This window comes from Hylobates moloch, unplaced genomic scaffold (assembly GCF_009828535.3).
Source record: "Hylobates moloch isolate HMO894 unplaced genomic scaffold, HMol_V3 SCAFFOLD_9, whole genome shotgun sequence".
In the NCBI taxonomy this organism is placed as follows: domain Eukaryota; kingdom Metazoa; phylum Chordata; class Mammalia; order Primates; family Hylobatidae; genus Hylobates; species Hylobates moloch.
This window is the reverse complement of record NW_026652284.1, coordinates 14,481,162-14,499,234: the sequence shown is the minus strand read 5'-3', so window position 1 is coordinate 14,499,234 and position 18,073 is coordinate 14,481,162. Positions and strand designations below refer to the sequence as shown.

At 46.9% G+C, this 18,073-nt stretch overlaps 1 protein-coding gene and 3 pseudogenes across 4 annotated transcripts in view; 2 read left to right on the top strand and 2 right to left on the bottom strand.

Moving 5' to 3' along the window:
- The window catches only part of DDI2 (DNA damage inducible 1 homolog 2), a 51,779-nt gene extending 48,379 nt beyond the window's left edge, over positions 1–3,400 (bottom strand). For all 4 annotated transcript variants that reach the window (XM_058443628.1, XM_032759020.2, XM_058443631.1 and 1 more), the window contains exon 1: positions 3,090–3,400. In XM_058443628.1, coding sequence (XP_058299611.1) covers positions 3,090–3,227 — 138 coding nt within the window. In that variant the 5' untranslated portion in view covers positions 3,228–3,400. The remainder of the gene's footprint in view (positions 1–3,089) is intronic.
- A 9,949-nt stretch (positions 3,401–13,349) lies between these two features.
- Positions 13,350–13,417, top strand: LOC116813982 (U7 small nuclear RNA; annotated as a pseudogene).
- Positions 13,418–13,678: 261 nt separating this feature from the next.
- On the top strand, positions 13,679–13,722 carry LOC116813979 (U7 small nuclear RNA; annotated as a pseudogene).
- A 2,271-nt stretch (positions 13,723–15,993) lies between these two features.
- Positions 15,994–17,619, bottom strand: LOC116812961 (coiled-coil-helix-coiled-coil-helix domain-containing protein 2-like; annotated as a pseudogene).
- Between the last annotated feature and the right edge of the window lie 454 nt (positions 17,620–18,073).

The window sequence follows — 18,073 nt, the reverse complement described above, 5'->3', positions numbered from 1 at the left end:
CAAAAATATGAAGACATTAATTTAAAGTGAAGCTAAGTTTTGATAACTGTTTGAAGTTCACCCAGGCAAGTCTGCATCAAAGCATCAAACAGAGCCATGACTGGCTTCCAAGCCCACACTTCTATTAAGGGACGGAACATGCCCAGCTTTAATCACATGTACAAGTAGAGATGGCTTGTTCTAAATTTGTTATCACTGCATTATAACTACTATAATCAGACTAGAGCTGTTAAAAATTAACACCTTTTCCAACTATATGCTTATGCGCAATTGACACTCAGGTGAAAGACTGAATTCTAAACCAGTGATCACCAATGTAGACAATTCTTTAAGGGTGGAGGAAGAAACTGAAAATATTAGAATTTTCATTTCCATTTATTTTAGTTCGTCCTTCCTTAAGTTCCATTTTGTGTGTGTACAATGTTACTTTATAGATAATGTATTACATATGAATATAATGCACATTATGTGTGTTATATGCACATGTGGCCATATATAATGCATACAACGTATCAGTTCATGTATATAATGTATTATATACATAACAGGAGCATAATCTGAAACATTTTACTGATAGGGATACATGAATGAAAGTTTGGACACCAGTGGTGTTGACACATAGTGGCAGGAAAAAATAGCCAGGAACATAAAAATATATATATTTCCTTGAAGAAATGGAGTCAGAAATGAGAGGTGAAGGAATGGGAATGCAGAAGGTAAACAAGAGGAGGAGTTCAACAGTCTAGCAAAGGAAGGGAAGATGAGTAATATGACAGAACCCTGGGAGGTAATGGGGGGGACACTCAAGTAAGTAAACATGATATATTTATAGGTAAAAACTATAATGATGTTTACTATTATGATTTGATGAAAGGAAATGACTCAAGTGTCTAGGGTGGATCCTGTTCCTGCCTGATGGGCAAGCAAGTGAAAGACAACCGACCACCAGACACCTTAAAATAGATACTGTGTTGTCAGGTTACAATGGAGCCAACAGAACAGACTGGAAAAACAGGAGCTGTTTATGGCTATCTAATACAGGCTTAACACCAGTTGGAGCCCAAGTTTCTATATGCTAATTTGGCTTGAGAAGGAAGTAAATGCCGAAACATTGACGTAATGAACAAGAAATAATTTGGAGTTAGCCTATGTTCAATTACTAAGGTATTCCTAACTTTCCCAACTGGCAGAGGGCAATGTCTGGCTGACCACACAATAAATCGTCTTTTGTGATGGCTGTAACAAGAAATTTAAGTCAATTAAAGGGGGTGTCAGGTATCCCTCTGACTTAAATTTCTTGTTTCAGCCATCACAAAAAGTGTAGGAATGGAAACAACCTCAACCTCTGTCTTTTCCCAAGCCCTAACAACAAAACCAATTTGCATTTTAATTTCTTATTTTCCCCACCAGCCGGTGATCATAACCAGGGTAATATAACAGCTAGAGGAAAAAACAATTGAAAAAGCCACTATCAGGCCAGGCGCGGTGGCTCACGCCTGTAATCCCAGCACTTTGGGAGGCCGAGGCGGGCAGATCACTTGAGGTCAGGAGTTTGAAATCAGCCTGGCCAACATGGTGAAACCCCGTCTCTACTAAAAAAAATACAAAAATTAGCCGGGCGTGGTGGCGTGCGCCCGTAGTCCCAGCTACTCAGGAGGCTGAAGCAGGAGAATCGCTTGAACCAGGGAGGCTGGGGTTGCAGTGAGCCGAGATCGCACCACTGCACTCCAGCATGGGCGACAGAGCAAGGCTCCGTCTCAAAAACAAAAACAAAAAAAGAAAAAAAAAATTGAAGAGTTGATTTTCTCTATTTAAATAGTCCTTTCCTAGTTCTCCACATGAGGCATTCACTGACAGAACTGGTTCCTGAGCTTTTGTGGATTAACTTTTTAAATTCTTTCTGAACAGCTTTATGCCAAGGTTCTAAAGTTCACATTGTGTAAAGGAATCAAACTTCTGAACAACGTATTGACACGTGTTTACCATAAGACAGCAGAACAAGCTGTAGTTGGGCAATCGTTTTGTAAACTATTTCATAACTGCAGTAGAAAATCAAGATTTACTTGATGAAGCCTTGGGAGACCTCTATAATTTTCTTAACGTTTAGACTATTTCCTCCAGGCTAAATTTATTAAGTCATGATCTAAGTGTTTTAGTGTAAAGTTTACAGCGTTACTGTCACCAATTCTGTTTGATAAAGACTAGGGGCAGCCCCAAAGCATTTTGAGAATTACTTTGCTTAGTTAAAATACGAGAGGCTGAAATTCTTTCCAGCAAGCTGAGTAGGGAAATGAAACCACCAAACAGCACTGATACTAGGCCGTTTCCAAGCAAATATCCTTTTAAAGCATTGAGCTTTGAACTGACCCAAACTCTGAACTGTAACCTGAAAGAAAAAGAGCCTTCTGGCTTACTACCAGGATAGAACCGAAAGAAACAAACAGCTTGAGTTGAACCAATAGGTACTGTTTTTCAAAAGAATTTAACCAGAAACGCATGTGGTGGGTAAAGAGCATTTCCAAAGATCCCAAAATGAGGCAGTGCAAGTCTTAAACTTTCTTTCACCGGAAGTGCAAATCTGTGCATTTAAAGGTAAACTGCGTATATTTAAGCAGAAACCCTCTCCAAAAAAAAAAAAAAAAAAAAGCAGAGGAACATCTGTCTACCACAGTGATCCAAACTGGTATTTCTGGTTTGCAGGATGTATGAATCCTAGCAAACCCAGGGCTGCTTCTGAGGTCCACAACGATATCCTACACTCGGGATTAGAAAGAGGAAAGGGCCAAAGAGCCAAAAGTGGGGAGGGTTAGCGCTGCTCAACAGTCCACGCGCCCCTCACGCTGCAGTGGGTGCGTCTGCGGTCAGGTTCTCCGCTCCCTCTCCTCGTACCCCACCCCACGCTCGAGGTGTGTGAGGGCAGCTACCGATGCCAGCTCCCCAGCTCCTTTCCGGATGCGGGGGTGACCCGAGAATGGCTATCCCTGCTCCCCCCAGCCCCCAATTCTTCACCAGTAGCAAAGGGAGGGAGTGGGGCCCCGAGGCGGGGAGGGCTTAGCTCCGGGGCAGGCCCGGCTCGCTGCCCGGCGTACCTGGCTCTCGGCTGCGGGGATGCCAGACTCGAGCTCGCACAGCGCGCGGAAGTTGTGCAGCTCGAAGTCGGCGTCGACCTGGAGGGAAAAGGTCACCTCGGAGAGGTCCCTCCGCACACAGTACACGGTGAGCAGCATGGCCCGGGCCCGACCCGGCTCGGCTCGGCCCGGCCTGGGCGCGGGGCGCAGGGGAAGAGGTGGCGGCGTGGCCTGGCTGGTGCTGCGGGAGGACGGCGCGGGCTGCTCGCTCGCTCGCTCCCTCCCTCACACAAGCTCAGTGAGTCACTCCCTCCCGCCCTCACTAGCAAGCACGGCCGCCGCCACCCGCCTGCAAGTCCGTCTGCCTGCCGGCCTGCCTCCCACGGCTGCCGCCAAGCGCACCGGCCGCCCGGCGCCCCGCCCCGCCGCAACGCGGCTGCCGTAAAGCCCGCCTCGCCTTCCCCGCCTTCGCAACGCAGCGGGGGGCGGGGCCGGGAAGGGGAGGAGGAAGCCAGGAGAGGATAGGAGGGGGAGGAGTGGGAAGGGGGCGTGGAAGAGGAGAGGGAGGAAGGGCGAGAAAAGGGGAGGGAAGGAAAGGAACGCGGAGAAGGAAATCTCTGCTGACTGGTTGACTTAATGATAGAGGTCTGTGGAGGAGTCCCCAGTCTTATTTATTCACCGAACAGGCATTGATTAAGCGCCTACCGTGTGTCGGGCGCTGGCGATGCAGAAATGAATAAAAAGATAAATCCTTCTCCGTAACTCTCAATCTAGTACAGGAGTTAGTAATAAAACATATTTTTCGAGGTAGAAATTGAGGCTCCGAGAGAGTAATTCACTTCCTGTCTTAGTGATTTAGGATTGAAACCAAAATCATTACCCTCCCTAGTCTATAGAAGTCAGTTGGCTGTGGCCCACGCCTACCTCCCCAGCCCCTTCTCCCGAGCTCTTCCCACATTCTCTGCCCTCCCAGCCACATAGCTCAGTTCCTCCAAGGCTCCATTCCCGTCTTGTAAATAATTTTCTCTCTACTTGGACTGTGTCTGTTTCCTAGCCCTAGCAACTCCTACCACCTAGCGCAGTGCCTTTTTGGGCACAGCTTAGAATCTACTCAATAAATATTTGCTACTTTAATGGCCTGTTTTTAAGGCACATAGCTGATGAGTGGTAGAGGCCCAGAACTAACGTGCGGATGAGTAAGAAAACCAAAACTGAAAGGTGAACTTGTAATGGATGCCAGATTAGCATCTTTCCATTTACTCCCACTCCCCCCTCCATGGTAGGGAGCCCTTTTCCATTTTAACAGGAGAGAAGGAGCAAATAAGATGGCTGTGGGTGCAGGTAAGTAGGTAGTAAGTAGGCTGTTGGTGGCAGGAAAGGGAGAATTAGCAGTTGAAGGCTTTTACAAAGAGAAATTAGAGGAGCCGGGCGCGGTGGCTCACGCCTGTAATCCCAGCACTTTGGGAGGCCGAGGCGGGCAGATCACAAGGTCAGGAGTTCGAGATCAGCCTGGCCAATATGGTGAAACCCCGTCTCTACTAAAAATACAAAAATTAGCCGGGCATGGTGGCGGACACCTATAGTCCAAGCTACTCGGGAGGCTGAGGCAGGAGGATCGCTTGAACCCGGGAAGTGGAGGTTGTAGTGAGCCGAGATCAGGCCACTGCACTCTGGCCTGGGAGACAGAGCGAGACTCTGTCTCAAAAAAAAAAAAAAAAAAAAGAGAGAAAGTAGAGGCACAGGGGAGTGAGAATGCTTATATCCCCTACAAGCAACAGAAAGCTTGACTATCAGTGGCTTAACAAACAAGGGTTTATTTTCTCACAGGAGAGAAGGCCTGGAGGTAGCAACAGCATTGGTTGAGTGGCTCACTGAAATCAGGGCCAATACTTCTGTAATTGTTTTGACCTTTTCCTGAGGGTTGCAATATATGGCTGGCTGCCTCCACTCCATGCATTATTTTCCTATTCAAGGAAAAAGCTTGCCCAGAAGTCCCTGTGCACATCTTTGCTTACATCTCACTGGACAGAATTGTGTCACATAGATGCGAGAGAGGCTAGGAACGCAAGTATTTAGCTTTGCCTAAAGGACATAAATAGGGAAAAGGGGGGCTGGGAATGGGTATTAGGAAAGACATACACAGTGCCTTCTACAGTGAATGTTTGAAATAACCATTGCAAATTGAAGCAAGTTTAGCTGGGAAATGTTCTAGGATTGCCCAGTGGTGGTATCAAGGAATCAGTTGAGGCTGGAATCATTGATTAATTGTTGTATTTGGTCTAGTGGTGCTCAGGTTCCCAGGTCTGGCAGATTTTGTTCTCCAAAGATGACCATGACAGTGCCTCCCATCCTATATGCTCTTCCTACAATGTGATTGTGACAACCCTCCCATTAAGAAGTGGGGTGAAGGCCGGGTGCGGTGGCTCACGCTTGTAATCCCAGCACTTTGGGAGGCCGAGGCGGGTGGATCACGAGGTCAGGAGATCGAGACCACGGTGAAACCCCGTCTCTACTAAAAATACAAAAAAAATTAGCCGGGCGTGGTGGCGGGCGCCTGTAGTCCCAGCTACTAGGAGAGGCTGAGGCAGGAGAATGGCGTGAACCCGGGAGGCGGAGCTTGCAGTGAGCCGAGATTGCGCCACTGCACTCCAGCCTGGGTGACAAAGCGAGACTCCGTCTCAAAAAAAAAGAAGTGGGGTGAATGTCCCTCCCTTTAAATCATGGCTCGGCAGACTAACTCTGGCATAAGTGACATTATGTGGTTTCCTTTTTTTTTTTTTTCAAGACAGGGTCTGGCTCTGTCACCCAGGCTGGAGTGCAGTGGCACAATCATGGCTCACTGCAGCCTCAACCTCTAGGGCTCAAGTGATCCCTCCAGCTCAACCTCCCCAGCAGCTGGAACTACAGGTGTGCACCACCACACGCAGCTGATTTCTTTTTAGTAGAGATGAGATCTTGCTATGTTGCCCAGGCTTGATTTCCTTTTTATTACAATTTTACATTACTTTTAATTTAAAAAAATAGGGATGAGTCCTTGCTATGTTGACCAGGCTAATCTCCAAATCCTGGCCTCAAGTGATCCTCCCACCTTGGCCTCCCGAAGTGCTGGGATTACAGATGTGAGCCATCACACCCAGCTACTTTGTGTGATGTTTAAGGCTAGGTCTCGCCTGTGTCCACCTGGAGCCAGCAGTTCTCACCCAGCATCCAGCAATATATGCCAGACACCAATGGAGGGGACAGAGCAATGGTGGACAGGCTTAGGCTGGGGCTGCTGCTTCTGGCACTGCTCCTACTCATGCAGATTTATTCAAATCAAACTATTGTAATGTTTTCAAGTAACTCCTCCCAGGGTACCTTGTCTGCCCCAAACCCAGGTAATGCCACCAACAAGGCAGTTGGCTGTGCCCTGCAGTCAACTGCCAGTCTCCTCATGGTCTTGCTTTCTCTTCTATATTTCTACTGTTAAGAAACATCTATACTTCCATGTCTTCTAAACCCATTCCAAATGGCATCTAGGAGTCCAATGTGGCAAGAAAAAAAGCGGGTCTTCATCAAATCTATTAATTTCACACCTTCTTTTACTGATACAGAAAAGGCTGAGAACCTGGCCAGGTGCGGTGGCTCATGCCTGTAATCCCAACACATTGAGAGGTTGAGGCAGGTGGGTCACCTGAGGTCAGGAGTTCGAGACCAGCCTGGCCAACATGGTGAAACCCCGTCTCTACTAAAAATACAGAAAAATTATCCAGATGTGATGGCGGATGCCTGTAATCCCAGCTACTTGGGAGGCTGAGGCAGGAGAACTGGTTGAACCTGGGAGGCAGAGGTTGCAGTGAGCCGAGATTGTGCCATTGCAGTCCAGCTTGGGCAACAAGAGCAAAACTCTGTCTCAAAAAAAAAAAAAAAAAAAAAAGGCCAGGCGCGGTGGCTCATGTCTGTAATCCCAGCACTTTGGGAGGCCGAGGCAGGTGGATTACTGGGTCGGGAGTTCAAGACCAGCCTGACCAACATGGTGAAACCCTGTCTCTACTAAAAATACAAAAATTAGCCAGACGTGGTGGCGTGTGCCTGTAATCCCAGCTACTCAGGAGGCTGAGGCAGGAGAATGGCTTGAACACGGGAGGCAGAGGGTGCAGTGAGCCGAGATCGCGCCATTGCACTACAGCCTGGGCAACAGAGTGAGACTCCATCTCAAAAAAAAAAAAAAAAAGAAAGAAAGAAAGGAAAGGTTGAGAACCCCACATTTAATTGCTTTGAAGAACACGTGAAGGGTTTGACTAGATGATGAATGCCAGTATTAAATCTGCTTAAACGTCATGTACAAGATGAAGAGAGGCAACATCCAAAATTGAAGACATTATTTCTTGAGTGTGGCTTAAGAAATGCAGACACTTAAAACTACCTTGAAAATAAGAATAGCAGATCCTGAGACAAAACTTGGGTAATAAATAATAATAATAAAGAATAGATTTTATCTTGTCTAGAAATAAAGATGTAATGTGGAGTGGAGATTCAGTTTTCATTTGGTTCATTAAGTCTATACCGCAGTAAAACCAGTAAAATAAAAGATTTCCATTGGCAGGGGTGGAGGTGGCTCATACCTGTAATCCCGGCACTTTGGGAGGCCACAGCAGGAGGATCAATTGAGCCCAGGAGTTCGAAACCACCCTGGGCAACAGGGTGAGACCCCATCTCTACAAAAAAAAATTTTATTTTAATTTTATTTATTTATTTATTTATTTATTTATTTATTTATTGAGATAGAGTCTCGTTCTGTTGCCCAGGCTGGAGTGCAGTGGCGCGAGCTCAACTCACTGCAACCTCCACTCCCCTGGCTCATGATTCTCCTGCCTCAGCCTCCCAAGTTGCTGGGATTACAGGCCTGCACCACCATGCCCCGCTAATTTTTATTTTTTGTTTTTCTTTTCTGAGACGCAGTCTCGCTCTGCCATCCAAGCTGGAGTGCAGTGGTGAGATCTCAGCTGACTGCAATCTCCCAGGTTCAAGTGATTCTTGTGCCTCAGCCTCCTGAGTAGCTGGGATTATAGGCACCCACCACCATACCTGGCTAATTTTTGTATTTTTAGTGGAGACAGGGTTTCACCATGTAGGCCAGGTGGGTCGCAAACTCCTGACCTCAGGTGATCTACCCACTGGGCCTCCCAAAGTGCTGGGATTACGGGCATGAGCCACTGCACCTGGCCATAATCTTTTTTTTTTTTTTTTTTTTTTTTTTTTTTTTTTTTTCTCGACTTCCTGACCTTAGGATCCACCCCCCTCGGCCTCCCAAAGTGCTGGGATTACAGGCTTGAGCCACCGCGCCCGGCTTTTTTTTTTTTTTTTTTTTTCTCTTGTCCCCCAGGCTGGAGTGCGATGGCATGATCTCAGTTCACTGCAATCTCCACCTCCCGGGTTCAAGCCATTCTCTTTCTTCAGCCTCTTGAGTAGCTGGGACTACAGGAGCATGCCACCATGCCCAGCTAATTTTTGTATTTTTAGTAGAGACAGGGTTTCACCATGTTGGCCAGGCTGGTCTCAAACTCCTAACCTCAGGCAATCCAACTGTCTCGTCCTCCCAAAGTGCTGGGATTACAGGTGTGAGCCACCATGCCTGGCCCAAAAATTTAAAAAAAGAGATGGGCATGGTGTCACACACCTGTGGTCGCAGCTACTCAAGAGAATGAGGTGGGATGATCACTTTAGCCCTGGAGGTCAAGGCCGCAGTAAGCCATTATCATGGCACTCCAGCCTGGGTGACAGAGCAAGATCCTGTCTTAAAGTTTAAAAAAGCTTCCATCGGCTGGGTGCAGTGGCTCACACCTGTAATCCCAGCACTTTGGGAGGCCAAGGTGGGTGGATCCCAAGGTCAGGAGTTCAAGACCAGCCTGGCCGAGATGGTGAAACCTCATCTCTACTAAAAATACAAAAAATTAGCTGGGCACGGTTGCAAGCGTCTGTAATTCCAGCTATTTGGGAGGCTGAGGCAAGAGAATCGCGTGAACTCGGTGGGCGGAGGTTGCAGTGAGCTGAGACTGCACCACTGCACTCCAGCCTGGAAGACAGAGTGAGACTCCGTCTCAAAAAAAAAAAAAAAAAAAAAAGCTTCCATCATTTATGAATCCTCGATGTATTGTTTCAGCAGTACTAATTTAATGCCAATATATTAAGTTTTACATTGTTAGGCTATCACTGTTCTTTTGGTAACTGAATTCTTTTTCCTCTGAGGATTTGGATTTGACATTGCATTTGACCTTTTATGTAGTAATTGACGTGTGCCAGGGCAATGATAGACTGCAATCTACCCCCAAGTCCAAGCATCATCAATAATTCTTGTTTATCCTTAGAGAGTCAAATGGTAGGCATTTGATTTCACCTATTTTTGTTCAACAAGGACATCAGATTCATTAAGGGGCTGTGTACAGTGGCTCACCCCTGTAATCCCACCACTTTGGGAGGCTGAGGCGGGTGGATCACTTGAGGTCAGGAGTTCGAGACCAGCCTGACCAACAAGATGAAACCCTGTCTCTACTAAAAATACAAAAATTAGCTGGGCATGGTGATGCACCTGTAATCCCAGCTACTCGGAGGCTGAGATATGAGAATTGCTTGAACTTTAGAGCCAGAGGTTGCAGTGAGCCGAGATCACGCTACTGCTGTCCAGCCTGGGAGACACAGTGAGACTCCATCTCAAAAAACAAAAAAAGGTCTGTTTTGAAGGTAAAATTATAAACCTTGAAATTAAAAGGGCAAAAATGTAAAGGAGCCAAAAACTGTATATCAAGTATTTGGAAAGTAAAGACTGAAAGTTAACTTGCATTAAAGTTACAAAAACTTTTATACTCTTTTTTCTTTTTTTTTTTTGAGACGGAGTTTCACTCTTGTTGCCCAGGCTGGAATGCAATGGCGCGATCTTGGCTCACCACAACCTCCCCTCCCAGGTTCAAGCGATTCTCCTGCCTCAGCCTCCTGAGTAGCTGGGATTACAGGCATGCACCACCACACTCGGCTAATTTTGTATTTTTAGTAGAGATGGAGTTTCTCTGTGTTGGTCAGGCTGGTCTTAAACTCCTGACCTCAGGTGATCCGCCTGCGTCAGCCTCCCAAAGTGCTGGGATTACAGGCCTGAGCCACCGTGCCCACGCTATACTCTTTTTCTGTAAATGCTTTTTGCAAACAACAACTATGGATCAGAATAGCTGCATTTAAAACACATTTTGGGGCTTTTAGACAGAGTCTTACTCTGTCACCCAGGCTGGAGTGCAATGGTGCGATCTTGGCTCACTGCAACCTCCGCCTCCCAGGTTCAAGTGATTCTCCTGCCTCAGCCTCCTGAGTAGCTGGGATTACAGGTGCACAACACCACACCCCACTAATTTTTGTATTTTTTGTAGAGACGGCATTTCACCAAGTTGGCCAGGATGGTCTTGAACTCCTGACCTCGTGATCTGCCCACCTTAGCCTCCCAAAGTGCTGGGATTACAGGTGTGAGCCACCGCACCCGGCTGGGGCTTTTAAAGAGACATGGTCTCACCCTGTTACCCAGGCTAGAGTTCACTGCGGCCTCAACCTCCTGGACTAAAGCAATCCTCCTGCCTCAGCCTCCCAAGTAGCTGGCACTACATGCATGTGCCACCATTCCCAGCGAATTTTTATCTTTTTGTAGAAATAGGGGTCTTTCTATGTTCCCAAGCTGTTCTTGAACTCCTAGGCTCAAGCAATCCTCTTACCTCATCTCCTAACATGCTGGGATTACAGACATGAGCCATCATGCCCTGTTTAAAACACATTTAGTTATGTCAATATTTTTAGATAGTTAGAACCTGGTCCTAAACCGTAAAGTAGGCTTGATTCTGTAATAAAAATTTTTACAACTGTCTTGACACACGGAAACCTTTTTAAAAATAGACACTCCCTGAAGTCCTTTGTTCACAAGGTCACACACTGATGCTTAGGTGTTCCAGCATCTAATATGGCCACAGTAGTCTTTTTTTTCGCATCTTTAGAAACCTACACAGGAACAGCAGATGGAACAGATCTGAACCCACTCCACTGTGTGTGTGAATGAACACTCCCTTTTGCTCCATGCCGAAATGCTGTACATATATTTTGGATTGTATATTTGTGTGTGTATGCTTTGATTCATAGTAACTTGTTATGAAATTGATTTTTTTTTTTTTTTTTTTTTGAGACGGAGTCCCGCTCTGTCACCCAGGCTGGAGTGCGGTGGCTCAATCTCGGCTCACTGCAAGCTCCACCTCCCGGGTTCACCTCGATACTGGGATACAGGCCCCCCACCACCCCGGCTAATTTTTGTATTTTATAGAGACGGGGTTTCACCGGGTTCTACTCTGAGGCCTCCCAAAGTGCTGGGATTACAAGCGTGAGCCACCGCGCCCGGCCGAAATTGATTTGTATTGAATACAAACTGCAAATAAAAATAAATCAATGGCTGAAAAAAAAGTCAATACAGCTTCTCTGTAATTCTCTTGGAACGCTTGCTCTTGGAACCCAGCAGCCATGCTGTGAGGAAGCCCAAACTACACCACACGGTGAGACCACACAGAGAAAATACATGTGGTTGTTCCAGAAAGCTGCTCAGCTGAGGGGAAAGCTGATTAGTGGGAAAACCCAACAAGCACAGAAGTGAAGACACTTTCAGATGACTTCAATCCCCAGATGTTGAATCATCTCCAACTTATGAGTCTTTCCAGATGAGGCTTCAAACATCATGGAGCCATCTCCACTGTACTCCCTTTGAATTTCTGACCTACAGAAACTATAAGCATAATAAAAGAAAAATACAAAGTAAAACCAAAATGAGATATCACTTTATGCTCACTAGGATGGCTATAATAAAAAAGACAGAGTTGGGCGTGGTGGCTCATACCTGTAATCCCAGCACCTTGGGAGGCCAAGGCAGGCAAATCACTTGAAGCCAGGAGTTCAAGAGCAGTCTGGCCAACACAGTGAAACCCCATCTCTACTAAAAATATAAAAATTAGGCTGGGTGCGGTGGCTCACGCCTGTAATCCCAGCACTTTGGGAGGCCGCGGCGGGTGGATCCTGAGGTCAGGAGTTCGAGACCAGCCTGACTAACATGGTGAAACCCCATCTCTACTAAAAATATAAAAATTAGCTGGGTATGGTGGTGTGTGTCTGTAATCCCAGCTACTTGGGAGGCTGAGGCAGGAGAATCACTTGAACCCAAGAGGTGGATGTTGCAGTGAGCCGAGATCGCGCCATTACACTCCAGCCTGGGCGACAGAGCAAGACTCCATCTCAAAAAAAATGAAAATGAAAAAATAAAAATTAGCCGGCTGTAGTGACATGCGCCTATAACTCCAGCTATTCTGGAGGCTGAGGCAGGATAATCGCTTGAACCCTGGAGGTGGAGGTTGCAGCATGCTGAGAATGTGCCACTGCACTCCAGCCTGGGGGACAGAGGGAGACTCTGTCCAAAAAGATACTAAAAAAAAAAAAAGGCAGATGATAACAAGTGGTGATGAGGATGTGGAGAAATAGGAACCCCTAATAGACTGCTGGCAGGAATGTAAAATGGTGCAGCCACTTTGGAAAAAAATTTGGCAGTTCCTCAAAAAGTTAGACATACAGGATAGGCACAGTGGCACATGCCTATAATCCCAGCACTGTGAGACTGAGGTGGGAGGATCACTTGAGCCCAGGAGTTGGAACCAGCCTGGTTAACATTGTGGGACCCCACTTCTTAAAAAAAAAAAAGGTGGGGGGGCCAGGCGCAGTGGCTCATGCCTGTAATATCAGCACTTTGGGAGGCTGAGGCAGGTGGATCTCTTGAGGTCAGGAGTTCAAGACCACCCTGGCAAACATGGTGAAACGCTGTTTCTACTAAAAATACAAAAATTAGCTGGGTGTTGTGGCACACGCCTGTAGTCCCAGCTACTTGGGAGGCTGAGGCAGGAGAATTGCTTGAACCTGGGAGGTGGAGTTTGCAGTGAGCTGAGCTTGCACCACTGTACTCCAGCCTGGGCAACAGAGCAAGACCCGTCTTAAAAAAACAGATAAACAAGCAAACAAACTTAGACAAAGAGTTACCAAATGATCCAGAAATTCTACCCCAAAAAATATACCCAAGAAAAACAAAAATATACATCCACACAAAACCTTGTACACAAATGTTCATAGCAGCATTAGTCGTAATAGCCAAAAAGTAGAAACAAGTATCCATCAACTGATGAATGGATAAATAAATGTGGTATATCCATATAAAAGAATATTATTTGGCAACTGAAAAAGAAGTATTAGTGCTACAGTTCTTTTAGAATTTGTCTAGCAGGGCCGGGTGCAGTGGCTCATGCCTGTAATCCCAGCACTTTGGGAGGCCGAGGCGGGTTGATCACGAGGTCAGGAGTTCAAGACCACCCTGGCTGAAATGGTGAAACCCCATCTCCACTAAAAATACAAAAAAATTAGCCGGGTGCAGTGGCAGGTGCCTGTAATCCCAACTACTCGGGAGGCTGAGGCAGGAGAATCACTTGAACTCAGTAGGCAGAGGTTGCAGTGAGCCAAGATCGTGCCACTGCACTTCAGCCTGGGTGACAGAGTGAGACTCCATCTCAAAAAAACAAAAAAGAATTTGTCTAGCAGGTTTTCTGGTCTTCACTGGAAAGCCCCTTTAAAAAAATTAAAATAAGAAGTATTGATATATACTACAACGTAGATTAACCATGAAAATGTTATGCTAAGTTAAAGGAACCAGTAACAAGAGATATACACTGTATGAGTCCAATTATATGAAATATCCAGAAAAGGCAATCCATAAGAGACAAAGTTTATTTTATTTATTTATTTATTTTTGAGGAAAAAAAATAAAACCTGCCACCACACCCAGGTATTTTTTTTTTTTTTTTTTTTCGATGAAGTCTTGCTCTTTCGCCCAGGCTGGAGTGCAGTGGCGCGATCTCGGCTGACTGCAAGCTCTGCCTCCCAGGTTCACGCCATTCTCCTGCCTCAGCTTCCCGAGTAGCTGGGACTACAGGCACCTGCCACCGCACCCGACTAATTTTTTGTATTTTTAGTAGAGAAGGGGTTTCACCATGTTGGCCAGGTTGGTCTCGAACTCCTGACCTCAGGTGATCCACCTGCTTCGGCCTCCCAAAGTGCTGGGATTACAGGTGTGAGCCACCGCACCTGGCAGACAAAGTTTATTAGTGGTTGCCTAGGGCTTGTGGAGAATCAGGGGATGTCAGTATATGGGAAGTGACTGCTAATGGGTATAGAATATCTTTTTGGAGTGATGAAAATGTTCTAAAATTGATTTGTGGTGTTTGTTATACACACCTGTGAATATACCAAAAACCACTGAATTGTACATTTTATTTATTTTTTGAGATGGAGTCTCGCTCTGTTGCCCAGGCTAGAGTGCAGTGGCGTGATCTCAGCTCACTGCAACCTCTGCCTTCTGGGTTCAAGTGATTCTCCTGCTTCAGCCTCCCTAGTAGCTGGGATTACAGGCATGTGCCACCATGCCCGGCTACTTTTGTATTTTTTAGTAGAGAGAGGGTTTCTCCATGTTGGTTCGGCTGGTCTTGAACTCCCGACCCCAGGTGATCCACCCGTCTTGGCCTCCCAAAGTGCTGGGTTTACAGGTGTGAGCTACCACACCCGGCTGAATTGTACATTTTAAATGGGTGATTTTGTGATATGTGATTTAATCTCAATAAAGTTGTTAAAAATTAGTTTTGAAAAGTTCACACTGGCTGCTGAGTGGAGAATGGGTTGTACTGGGCAAAAGGAGAAACACAAAAATGTTTATGGGGCTAGAAAGGTGGCAGCAAAAGAGAGACAAGCAGGTGGATTAGAGAGATATTTTGAAAAGTCAACAGGCATTGCCAATGGGTTGGACCTGGAGAATGAGGGAGAGGGAGGAATGACTTCTGAGTTGAGGGAAAGTAAACCCAAGGAATGATACACGATCAATAAATCCCAGTATCCAAGATGTACTCTGTGTTGTACTAGGATTCAGATCCAAGATTCAACTCCTTGGAATGGGTTAGGGTTGGATTTAGGATATTTTACGACACCCTCCCACCTACATCCAACAAGCTTATGTGGCAGACCCGCCTGCTCACAGTTCTGCTCACTGAACTCTCCCCACCACCCCCTGCCTCTCTTAAGACAATCACTTCTGTAGCAGAGTTCCCACAGCTCTTTGCCCCTCAGCTGCTTTCTTCTTGGGCCTCACCCCTTTTGGACTCTGCTCAGTAGCCTCTTGAGATCTGGCTCAGAGTGTGGACTCCTACTTTTCTCATCACTCTATGAGACACAATTTGAACCTCCATTACTTGTGACCATAAATGGCTAGAGATATTTCCAGTCCTTAATTTTAAGTCAGGATGGGGTGGAGTGGAGGTTGAGAGCAGGGAGAGCTCAGAACCCAGAATCCTGCTCTAGACCAGCAGTGCTACCAAGAATAGGTCCCATTTATTGATCAACGCTGTGTGTCACGCACCTTCCAAATGATTGCTAACATTTCCTGAATGTTGACTTTGTGCCGGACACTCTTCTAAGCAGTTTATGTGTATTGAGTTACTTAATTCTCACAGAAATCCTAGGAGGTATTATCTCCATTTTACAGATGAAACTGAAGGATAGACGAGGGACAGTCTCTCGCCTAAGGATACACAAGCAGTACATGACGGCACAAGGAATTCAAAGCAGGTAATCTGACTCAAGCTCAGTCCTCACTACCAGTTTATATTGCCACATGTAAGACCTCATTTCATCCTTCTAGAAGTCCTCAGAGATAGGAACTGTTAGTAATCATTCCCATTTCATGGATAAAGAAACTGAGGCATGGGGATTTTAATTAATGTACCCGAGTTCACATAGCTAGTAAATGGCAGACTCTCCAAATTGGAAGACAGTTGTGGAGTGAAAACATTTATTATTTATTTACTTGAGACGGAGTCTCATTCTGTTGCCCAGGCTGGAGTGCAGTGGCACAATCTCGGCTCACTGCAACCTCTGCCTCCCAGGTTCAAGCGATTCTCCTGCCTCGGACTCCCTAGTAGCTGGGATTACAGGCATGCACCACCATGCCTGGCTAATTTTTTTTTTTTTGGAAGAAAATGACTTTATTCTAATTAACTCACAAAGAATAAAATCATAACAGCTAGTTTAAGGAGGCCACACAAATATTTGCCCAGTCCCAGATTCTACAGAGTAGGAACACCCCCGCTTCCATTTCAGTTCTGAAGCAAGGAAGCTAGGAGTGACAGGAGAAGTTTAACTGATGGTTACACTTTATACCCTTACTATCAATTCTATTTTTATACTAAATTAACTTAGTTATGAGAGCTGATTTTCCATCTCTCCAGGTTGAACTTCTTGATTAGGCCAATCTGTTTGCAAGTTGGCACTGTTTCAGCACCTCATTGAAACCCTCACAGAGCTTGATGTCACCCTGGTTCTAGGCACACTCCAGAAACTGTTTGATCTTATAGAAGCAAGGCTGCTGCTGCTGTGCCGGCTGGGTTCCCTGAGGCTCCTGGTAAGTGATGCCAGGCCTCGCAGGCTCAGCATTACTTCCTCCACTGAAGCCCCCAGTAATGGCATGACCCAGTGTGTGCCCCACAGCAGAGCCCACAGCCACGCCAGCTGCAGTGGTTGCCATCTGGGCCATCAGACCTGGCTGCCGGGGCGCAGCAGCAGAAGAGCCAACTGCAGATGGGGGTGCCGCTGCTGGTAGCTGAGCGACTGGTGCTGGCCTGGGTGCAGCTCTCATCTGAGGGGCCCGGCTGGCCGGAGGGGCCATGCGGGAGGTGTGGCTTCGGCTTCCACGCGGCATCCTAGGTACGCGACGGCTCGGCCTCCGGACATGTGACAACCAGCGAAGAGCTAAGCGACTTCTTCTGCCTGGCTAATTTTTGTATCTTTAATAGAGACGGGTTTCACCGTGTTGGCCAGGCTGGTCTCGAACTCCTGACCTTCAGGTGATCCACCTGGCTCAGCCTTTCAAAGTCCTGGGATTGCAGGCATGAGCCACCACGCCGAAAATATTTATTTCTAACCTTTAGAGCACAAACTCTCTGCCTATACTAATTACATGGGGAGTCACCTTGCTGTGCTCCAAAACACTCACTTTCATCACTACATGGTCATCACCAGCAAAGTTTCGTTTCGTTTCGTTTCTTTTGAGTGCCGTGATCTCGGCTCACTGCAACCTCCGCCTCCTGGGTTCAAGCGATTGTCCTGCCTCAGCCTCCAGAGTAGCTGGGATTACAGACGCGCGCCACCACATCCGGCTAATTTTTGTACTTTCAGTAGAGATGGGGTTTCGCCATGTTGGCCAAGCTGGTCTCGAACTCCTGACCTCAAGTGATCCCAAAGCGCTGAGATTACAGGCATGAGCGACCAGGCGCCTGACCATCACCCATTATTTGTCAGGAAATTTCTGGCCAGCCTAACATTTGCAGGTGTTGACGTAACTAAAAGCTTCTGTCTTACTTTGAGGAAATGCTCTTCTTGCACAACTGAATTGGCCTCATTGTCACAATTCTGCCCCGTTTCACTGCTTCACCATAGCCAGCCCAGACAAGTCTCAAGCGCCGGTTTCCTCTCTTTGGTCGCACCAGCCAAAGCCAGGACTTTGTAAAAGGATAGGGCGGAAACCCCAGGAATGCCTCGCCCGCGCACCCAGCGCCACAACCGCCTTCGCGGAAAGCTCTGCCAAAGGGCGGTTGCGCCGCATCACGTGCCTGCGGCGTAATCTCCCACTGGGCAGCGGCGCTGGCTCACGTGACACGTGCAGGCCAATGCCTGGCGTCCGCACTTTTAGCTCCTGGTTGCTAGGCGACGCCAACCCGATTCTGGTTGCTGGAGTTTATCTTCCCGAGGTTGCTGTGCGAGTTTCGGACTCGGCTCAAGCGCTTGGATCCCTCCAGCACCTGCGAGGGCTTCTCCTGGCTGCCGCTTTCGTTCTGGCGAATGTTCGTGGTGGCAGCCACCCTTCGAGGCTTGCACGA